Source organism: Epinephelus moara, chromosome 8 (assembly GCF_006386435.1).
Source record: "Epinephelus moara isolate mb chromosome 8, YSFRI_EMoa_1.0, whole genome shotgun sequence".
In the NCBI taxonomy this organism is placed as follows: domain Eukaryota; kingdom Metazoa; phylum Chordata; class Actinopteri; order Perciformes; family Serranidae; genus Epinephelus; species Epinephelus moara.
In genome coordinates, this window is record NC_065513.1 from 2,318,387 (window position 1) to 2,328,981 (window position 10,595).

General features: G+C 39.5%; 1 protein-coding gene across 2 annotated transcripts; it reads left to right on the forward strand.

Annotated features, from left to right (window-relative positions):
* Window positions 1-700: 700 nt before the first annotated feature.
* Window positions 701-10,372, forward strand: fgf17 (fibroblast growth factor 17). 2 transcript variants are annotated; one of them, XM_050050394.1, is made up of 5 exons: window positions 701-1,067; window positions 1,170-1,206; window positions 1,480-1,657; window positions 4,314-4,420; window positions 7,756-10,372. In XM_050050394.1, exons 1-5 carry the CDS (start codon window positions 1,036-1,038, stop codon window positions 8,044-8,046), a joined length of 645 nt encoding a protein of 214 aa, XP_049906351.1. In that variant the 5' UTR covers window positions 701-1,035; the 3' UTR covers window positions 8,047-10,372. The 2 variants fall into 2 exon arrangements, with proteins under 2 accessions (XP_049906351.1, XP_049906352.1); XM_050050395.1 differs by having other exon boundaries at window positions 1,513-1,657.
* The last annotated feature ends 223 nt before the right edge of the window (window positions 10,373-10,595 follow it).

A 10,595-nucleotide genomic window follows, 5' to 3' on the forward strand; every position in this document is an offset into this window, starting at 1 on the left:
TTTGTTGTATTAATGTTTTATGAGAATTTTGCAAATGAAATGTGTCATTTTGGCAATAGACTTTTAGTCTGGCCTGTGTGTGTACTGTTCTATGAATATAACTTATGAATGGACAAATATGTTTAAGCAAATGAGAGAGTGTAAGTGTAATTGTTTTGAAAGGAAGAGGAAAGACAGTATCCTGCTCATCTTAGGATATTGATTGCTTACTATGTAAAGATGAAACAGGCCTTTTGTCTGATGATTTGTTTTGGCCTCATTTTACATGAGCTGGAAGTGTGACCAGTTACTGGAACATTAGATAAAAGGAAAGTGTGGTGGGGGTGGGGCAATGCTCTCTTTAACACGTAATTGCCACACCTAGAAGGTGCCACTAGGCTCATCACTTTTAAATACAATGCTAAAGTAATGTTCTACATTAAAGGCAGACAGAGGGATAGTTTTGAACTTGCCCCAATTTAGGTCAAAACTCTCAAAGTCTCAGTTTGGTTTTCTATTGCAGTTTAACTGATTTAGATGTATTCAACTTTTTTTGCTTTTTTTTTTCTAACCCTAAAGACATTTTTTCTGCACATTGAAGTCCCCCTGTTAAATCATCATTAGGGGTCGTGTTGCTGTGCCCACCCACAATAAAACGATTTCAGGGAGGGACTTTGTCTTTCAACATTTAACCAGTGAGCAGCCTGAACCTGATGACACAGAGGGCTTTTCAAAACCTGGAATTAACCCAAGCAGAGCTGCACCGAGCCGAGGACCTCTCTCATTTGCCCGGAGATGTTAACACAGATCTAACGAGCTCGTTGTAATGGATGGATCTGCTTTCGATGCGTTGCGCGTAACATTCTTAGAGCTCTTTAGCACCCAGTCAACTGGATCGGGTTTTTTATAAATGTGATTCGGTTGATCAGAGACTCTGTTGATGTGGATGGCCAGGTCACAAGTGCATATGCAACACTGTGGGTGCTCCGTTGGATTCACTGACCGCATCCTCTGCCCAAAGAATCCGCTTCTTGATCTGATGAGATAAAAAGGAGAATGTATGGAATAAACCAGCGCTGTATTTGCATGTAAGACGCTGATCGGGCTGTAGATGTGACTGAAGGACCCAAGTTGTATGATTGCCACATAATGACTTCTTTATAATAACAACTGTTCATGTATTGTTGCAGATCGTTTCAATTTTTCGTGCTGTGGTGCCATGCTCAGGTAAGCCCACTAAAAAAAATGCTGTTAACTTTCCCACATAAATAACTAATGACAAAGAAGTAGGCTAATACAAACCACAAAAGGGTGTTATAATTTACATGAGAATATCGCATTCAACTGTGAATATAGCGGTTATCACATCATCTGTCTAGTAATTATAAGGGAAATCGATTTGTCTTACCTGTTATACAATTGGCCATACATTTATTTATCCCACATTCCCAGATTAGAAAGAAAAATTATATATTTCATTTTTCCCTTTGCATAAAAAAGGGGGAGAATCACCCGTCTCCTAATTTTAACCAGTATGTGAGGACACAGGGCGCAGTGACGGACCAGCTCAGTCGCAGACAGGTCAGGGTTTACCAGCTCTACAGCCGCACCAGCGGGAAACACGTCCAGATTCAGGGCAAAAGGGTCACCGCCACGGCTGACGATGGAAGCATGTACGGTAAGTGCTGGCCGTCTAATGTTAACCGTGTAGCACATTTTCTATGTTTTTTTTTGTTTCGAGTTGTATATCCAGGGAGGGATATCCTTATGTCACCACTGCAGGTCTGCACACATGCATCCTTTAAGACAACAAAACATCCAGTTTTTTTTTCTTGTATTATCAATAATTTATATGTCATATATAATTAGACAATGTAGAACACCAGTGAAATGCGATCCCTTCAGCTCCTTTAACTTGTGCGCTGTGATTTGGTCCTTTTTTGTGTCTCCTTAGCCTACTTTGCTAGCTGCTGCTTTATAATTGTCCATGTTGCCATTAAAATGTAGTCACAGAGCTAAGCATCCTATTTGAAAGGTATGAGTAACAATGGAAAAAAAATCCCTTTGATTCAAAAAAAGAAAAGAAAAAAAGAGGGGTGTTAAAATAATTTCCAAAATCCTTAAAACACTACACCATCAACACTTCAAACCTGTTTCTCAAGTTGCAACTGTATTAATCCAGATAGCTGAAAACGACATGTTCTTGGGACTACACAAACAAATCAGCACAAAAAGTTTTTGTTCTTTTTTAAATAAAAAAATATTGGCAAGTAACAGCTACATATAGGGTGAACTCAGTTAATGTGGGACACTTCTTGGTAGATTGACAAGAAGACAACCTAAAACTTTGAAGACTACTGTCATTTTTTTTCTCACTTGTTATGATTCTCTGTTACACTCTGTTATTATATTAGAAATTTTGGACCCTCAGGCACACCAAAAACCCCAACATGACTCTCATGACATGTTGAGGTAAAGTAGGACCACTAGTAAGGTAAAATGGGACAGTGATGTTTTTTTTTCCCACTGGTTAAATACATTTATCAGTTCACTAATTCATTAAACCATTGATGTAAACGTGGCTATTCATTAAAAAGGATTGTCCATCTTTTCTGCTGGGTTTCCCAGTTATTTTGCAGCTTGTATCTTTGGTGCCATATTTTTGACAATGGACATGTGTGTGCGCTTACATGTGTGTTACACTAATGGCTAATTCTTGACTATTATGGCTGACATAGACTCACTGCATCATCTTTAATATTTTTAAAGTGACAAAAATGCTAAAAAAAAATCTGTAATATTACAGGGGGGCACAGAATATCATAAATCATGATTGTATGGCACCTGTTAGCCTAAAAACATGCTGGTTCCATTTAAGCTAGATTTTTGTCCCATTTTACCTGAATGCATTAAGCGCTCACTCAAAACACTTTCCCATAAAAAGTAAAGTTCATTGTGATAATATTTTGATTATAAGTCAAATAGTTAATACAATGCAATAATATTGTTATACCCTTTTAAGTGCTGGACTCTTAATACCAAAATGAGAAAATCACATGTAAGTTGTGGGACCAGTGATTTTTTTGACTCTTTGCTCCCAGTTATCTCAGACCAGTCAAAATGATTGTTTCATGTAAAGGACATTTGTAGAAATAATGTAATAACATGTTTGGTTGTTAACATTTAAAGAACCCAAGATGTAAATCCTTTTTGTCCCATTATACCTGATGTCCCACATTACCTGGCTTCTCCCTCCAGTATAAATGATGACACACATTGTAAAATTTGGTTCCCATGAGATATGTCATTTACAGTCACAACTATTTAAATTTTTTTAGCTGTGTGTATTAATGTTTTTTGGCACAGATTCTGTCTCTTGGATAAAAAAGATTGGCCTGGTTTAAACGGCAAAAATATGTTAAGAAATGTTTCAGAGGAATTAAGTAAAAATGGAAGAGTATTTGGTCCTTGACGGTACAGCCTCATAGTCCCTGCTGGGGAGTTATGTCCTCAGGCACAATCGGCCTGCTTGTCCCTCCCTCTGTGAGCTGTTTTCAGGCCTATATGTTAATTCAGCCTCCCCGTTGTATCCATAAAGCCATCGTCTGGCGAATTAGCGGCTGATTAGGACAAGTCCTTTGTCTCTATAGCCCCAATACACAAGGCTGTTGTCAATGGCCATAACTGACTGCAGGGCAAATTCAACTAAGAATGTATATTCTGCCTCCAATACAGCTTTTTAATGTCCACTGATAACTTTCGTTTAAGTTAAGTGTTAGAGGTGTCTCCTCAGGAAGCTTCCTGACTCAACAGCTCATACTGTCAATCTATATATTTAGCTCAACTTCCACTGACAAAAACAAACATCACATACATAATTGTAACTACTAGAAAATAAAAACAAATTCTTACAGTAATAGGTAGTGTTATGCCTCAGTGATAAAAATGGCAAATCTTTATAGACTGCATTATTTATATTGTAGCTGTGTCATGTAAATACAGACCATAAGCTTTAATAAACAAATAGCAGACCTTAAATGCTGTTAATTTATGTCTGACATTGTGCAGTAAGGAAGAAAATCGTAGGTCTTCATATATGAGCATCAGCATCAATAGAAAAAGATTCGAGACTGTATAATATTTACTTTTCATTACAGAGACTGCATGCTTTGTATGGGATGTCACACAGTGCTCTGGAAGATACAAAAACGTATTTGAAAGTAAAGACAAAAAAATTTGTCAGTAGTTAGAGGTGTGACTGTTTCTTTGTCTTAGTTTGACCTCACATTTTTTTCCCGACAGCTTTTTGACTCTGTCCCGTCTTTTTCTTGCAGCTCGTCTTTTTGTTGAGACAGATACTTTTGGCAGTCGAGTGAGAATAAGAGGTGCAGAAAGTGGGTGCTACCTCTGCATGAACCGGAAGGGGAAACTTGTTGGAAAGGTACAATATACATTTCTGGATTTATTTTATTTGAAAGCAAGGTGACTATTGGCTATAGATATTGAAACCCTATCATGATTTTAGATAGGATGGAAAAATTTTGAATCAGTGCTTATAGACAAAATGAAGTAAAAAGCAAATTGAAGTTGTGGTATGGTATTATTAAGCAGCCAGAGTCTATAGTTTCAAGCAGGAATTGTATCAAATATTTTTTGCATATTAAAGCAAAATTTCAAATCACAAGGTTGCATTTATTTTGAAATTTGCACCAAAAGAGAAAAAACAGTACCACCAGTGTTGCTCTCAGTCTTATCCAAACAAAGTTAATTCAACAAGTAAAGTAGATGTTTATAACCATATCAGCTCTATGAAAAGGCACAAATCTAGTCAACATCTCACTGGAAAATAACATGCAGAAATGAAAAACTAAATCCATATATATGCGCTTTGTTTTCTTTAGAGGGCGTTGAGTCATTGCCCGGCCTCACCTTGTCACTTCTACTAAAACACACATGGAGTTCCTACACTAAATCCATTGTCATTGTAGTCTCATAACTTGTCAGTCACCCCAGGACATGATGTGCTGGAAAAAAGGAATCCTCAGTGGACTCAGTCTTATTGGCCATGGCTGACTGCAATGAGGGAAAAGTACCCTCCCATCATGCACTGCCTCTGTGTTTGGTTGTAAGTCAACTCCCCACTTCCTTTATGGAAATGGAAAAGCTGAATTCACATATCTGGCTGACATGACAAGTTGTAATATTTCTCATCATGGGTTAGAAGTGTAGAAGCTGTGGCTGCTGTAATGTCTGTTTATAGACTCACACTGCCAGACAGCACCTGTCTTGTAAACTTGAGACAGTAAGAGTCCAGATGAAATGACTCTTTTTTAGCACTTCTGTACAATAAGAACTGATGAGCCCATTTAAGTTCTCAACTTCAAACTACTGAAAGCTGCTTTTACACAGCCTCTTCACGGTGGGAATGTTGTGCCATTATCCCACCTCACTGTACTGTATAAAATGTACAAACACAGAGTTGGGGGGTGTTGTTGTTCCATCATTAAGCTGGCAGCAGAGGGACACCAGCCCCTTTACATGAAGATTGCGCAAAAGAGCCACTACTAAGTCCCTTCTCCATGCTGCCTTTGCATTTCACACAGAACCAAACAACGGCAGCATCGCAGGATCAAAAGAAGCGTGACAGGCGTGATGTTTAACACAACAGCGTCAGCCTCTAGTGTAACATATGACATACTAGTCGGCGCTTTATAAACAATAACAGTGGTATAACATGGCAATAACAATCACTTACCATCTCTGTTATATGGTGGCTGATCTCGTCCTCTGTTCGGAGGGTAAAGAGCTCCTGGATCTCAGTGTTGTCCCAGCTTGTGGACATTTTCGGACAGTGTTCTTCTTCTCTGTGTTAGCTACTAACTGCTATCAGCTGCTTTTTAAATTTCCTGGAGTGGGTTGCACACATAACACATCATCAAAATGTTACACCTGTCCTGCCCATAGTCTCATCCTGCCAGCTATCCTGTTTATACAGACATAGATTGGGCGCTGTTACTACCTCCTGTGGTGGTTTAAAGGCGAGACCACTCTTTCCCCCCATTTTGCAATTGTACAACATGGTGAGGCTGCATAACAACACGATAATCCCAATTTGAGCAGGCAGTGTGAAAGGGGCTTTTATTTAAATGAATTCATTTTGGAGGTTATTTGTGTTCTTGCCAAGAGTTAGATGAGAAGTTAGATACCACAATTGTTTGTATGATAAAGCCTGGCTCTGTCTACCTGTAACAAAATTCATCTACCACAGCGTATTTGCTGAAGTTGATGTACTGGCGTGATTCTTGTAATTATTTTGCTGTATCCACGTGGTTGAATGCATTTATTGTAAGTCACTTTTGATAGAAGTGTCAACTAAATGATTGTAATGTTAAAAATGAAGGTAATGTCACATCACGTGACATACATCAGTGACATATGTCACCGGTGTAGCATGCTACACATACTAGTACATTACATTGTTATTGAAATAAATCCATTGACTTTTGGTTTCACACGGGAAAGGAACAGTGGGCCGGGTGAAAGTCTAGAGTTTGTGTGACCCATCCACATCCTTTCCACCCACCTTATACGGATTTTTGTGCTATTTATAGTACAGTAGTTGCCAGTGGTGTCACAAATTGCCAACGCCCGGTATACAGCTGCAAAAGCTGCCTCTTGGCGTCAGACATTGAGGTCCACTGAAAAAGCGGCGGTATTTGACACGCTGGGTTGTCGCTTGCTGTATCAGAAACAGCTGCTGCCCGGTGCGTATCATGTCGGTGTGAAGTATGCCTCTGTGCGTCTGTGTCTGACGATACAATCAACGATCAACTGACAAAGTTGCAGTATTTGATGAGTTGGAATATTGATCTGAAGCTTCCTAATGTTAGGTAGAAGTAGCCACTACAAGGTACTGGTTGTACCAGACCGAGTTTTTCACTGCACAAAAAACCTGATAACACCTGCTAACATCTGGCATGATAATGTAATGGGAAAGGTTACAATTTACACCCAGGTTAAATGACTCTGCAGTAGTCACAGGTATTTATCGGCTCTGGCTCTGATTGGCATCCATGGAAAAACGACACCCGGGTGAATGTGCTAATTTTAGCTCCTTAACTGGCATGATGCAATGACGCGCCACCACAAAATACGTTTGTCTCCATCCAAGCAGGACTCAAACATTGATCCGAATTTGTCTGCACTGCATTTGTAAGAGACATTAAATAAATAGGAGATATATAAAAAGTAACCATCATGAAGTTTTTACAGGCCTCCATGCTGCTTTCTACTGTTTACTAACCTGTTTTCTGGCCTGTCTGTGACATTGAATGTGACGCATCAAAAAACAAACAAGCAAACAAAAAAAAAACCACACACACAGAAAGGCATACTCGCCTACTGCAGAGTCTATAGTCTATTTTTAGCAGGATTTCCTGTGTTTAAAAGATCCACATACACACAGTAATTTTGGTGGAAAAGGGGAATAAGACTGTAGCATCAAAACCCCTGAGTGTTCAAACCAAGCAAGACTGTGTTTTATGGCTTATAAGTTCAACTTGTGACAGGAAAAATATGTTATCTGCTCTTTCCAGAGTTACATACAGTATTTTCACTTAAAGAAGGCTTGCTTGGAAAAAAACAGTGCCAGTTGATGTATTTGAGATCATTTCTTTGTTTGATGTGTATATGATTACATCACGATGCCTCTGTCTGTGTGCCATGCAGTCTTCCTGTCCAATTTTAACATGAGACACCTTTTCTTTTCTCACGTAGCCCAATGGCCAAAGTAGGGATTGTATCTTCACAGAGATCGTACTGGAGAACAATTACACAGCCTTCCAGAATGCCAAGTATGAGGGCTGGTATGTGGCTTTTACCAGGAAAGGGAGGCCCATCAAAGCCTCCAGGACGAGGGAGAACCAGAGGGAGGCCCATTTCATCAAACGGCTACACACAGGCCCGCCTCCTTTCCCCAACATGGACCAAAGCAAACACTTTGAGTTCATCCAATTTCCGGCCAAACGTCGAGCAAAGCGGAACAGGATATCACGTACCTCTTCCTAACACGCAGCCAAAGAAATGGACTGATGACAGTTGTGACATAGGAAGAAACAGATGCAGTTTTATTTTTGTATATTTTTGATAGGCAAAATATGGTTAAAATGCCATAAGTCTAAAGTAATATTTCTGTAAAATGATCATGTGTTAATACTGAAAGAGAGTAAAGAATATGGATTATATTGAACTGCCCTGTGTGTATGTATTGCCTGGTGGACAGCTGTGATGGATGGAGGGACATAATGACCAGGATGGTTAGCAACAAACTGCAACAGGACCACCTATCAGATATCTGTTTCTGTAATACAGACCAAATTAGTTTCTAAAGTTCGAAAACATAACAAGACATAGGCTCAACAGGTTTCCCGTTCTTTCTATTTCACATTGTTTAATGCAATGGGTGAACAAAATAATGCTCAAAGCTTATGGAAAATATAATAAGTGACATAAAATCAGTTGCAATGCTTGCTTGTTGTAACTTGAAGTAAATATGTGGTTTTTCAGTGCAACATGGAACAACTTAAATAGCTCCAAAGAGGTCAAACCTTCTGAGCTCAAACTGCAGGAGCATCAGTCAAAAAAACATTACATTAGTGAATTTCATCTTCATCTTCTAACGGCTTCATCCTCTTGAGGGTCGCGGGGGGGCTGGAGCCTATCCCAGCTGACATCGGGCGAGAGGCAGGGTACACCCTGGACAGGTCGCCAGACTATCGCAGGGCTGACACATAGAGACAAACAACCATTCATGCTCACATTCACACCTACGGACAATTTAGAGTTATCAATTAACCTAGTCCCCAATCTGCATGTCTTTGGACTGTGGGAGGAAGCCGGAGTGCCCGGAGAGAACCCACGCTGACACGGGGAGAACATGCAAGCTCCGCACAGAAGGGCTCCCACGCCCGGGATCGAACCGGCAACCCTCTTGCTGTGAGGCGAGAGTGCTAACCACCACACCACCGTGCCGCCCCACATTAGTGAATTTGTGTAAGGTAATAGTTTAGAAAATCATAAATCAACTTGCATTGACAACAAGTATCAGTTGTCACAAGCACACCTTTGTTCCATCATCAAGTGTTTACGTGTGTTAATTTGTCCCCTGTCAAGTGCAGCATGCGCTGATTACAATCATCAACTTTGTTTGCAAATATGTTTATGGCGATTTAAAATTCCTGATGGTCATCAAGTCATGTTTTTACCATATAATTTGAAATATGACATTTGTCTTATGTTTAAAGGACACAAAATTCTCTAGTTGCAAAAGGCAAAAATGTATTTTATTTTCTGATCTGAAATTGACTTAAGTTTCAAATATCACCAGTAAGGGTTCATTAATGCTCAATGGTAGATATACAGAAATGGATGGAGCTTTCTGTCCATACTCTGCATTCAATTTGTCTGTATTTGTGCATGTTTCCTGAAAGCTTATGGATACGCATGAAACGGAGCTGTACCACCAGAAATCATGGAGGCAGTTCAGGTGAGATAATGACTGTAAGAGAAGACGAAGAAATTTAAATAATGGCAGAACTAAACTAATTGGTAATATAGTGAAAATAATTCTCCTTCCACATGTTGAAATGTATAGAATGGCTGCACACACCATCAACAATGCTGCCTCTGTTTAAAGGCACTATATTATTGCCTCCACCATCACCTTGTTTGTTGTTGTGTGAAACTTTTGACACCGCCCTCTAGTGACATATATTAGATGTATCTATACCATCATAAAGGATGCACAGAAGTATTTGGCCGTTCATGGTTTGAAACAGACATATCTATTTTGTACATAAAGAGAGTGTAAATGAGCCTTAAGTTGGTATATTGTTGTGAAGCAGATAGTTCTGAAGTTCAAAGTAAAATTTGAGATTTTGGACTCTATTGAACCTCATGGTGGCATTAGAGGAAAAGTCAGCAAATTGCCACAGTCATGTGGATTCATCCTCTGGGCACCATGAATATCTGAATCAAATTTCATGGAAATCCATCCAGTAGTTGCTGAGACATTTGAGTCTGGACCAAAATGGCCAGTCAACAGATTTACATTGCCATCCAGCCATGCTGTTAGCAGAACTAAAGATGAATGAGTGGTACATATACTCTAAGGCTGTTGGAAAATAATGAAGTGTAGTTCATGTTGTCAGTTGTACAGAATGTAATTACGACAGAGAAAAAACAAATTATAATGAAGCCACAGCCAGCACCAACAGCTGTATTTAGTCTGCATGCCAACCGATTCGTAGAGTCAAGGACAAGAACATATTATAATAAAACAGATGATTGGGATTCATTTAGGAGCAGCCTGGAGGGGAAATATCAGAGTGATGGATTGATGGGACAAATTGATGGATTGGATGGACTGACGGGGGGGGGGGGGGGGGGGTGAATCCAAGTCATACATCAACAACTTGCACAGTACAGCTCACATCACACATCAGATAGATCTGTGTGTTGCCTGATTGAACTGAAAGAATGTTATGACAGATCAAAATGCTATTTGGAGTTCAGCCAGACAATGTAGCTCTTTTAATGAACTTGGCAAAGAAGGAAGG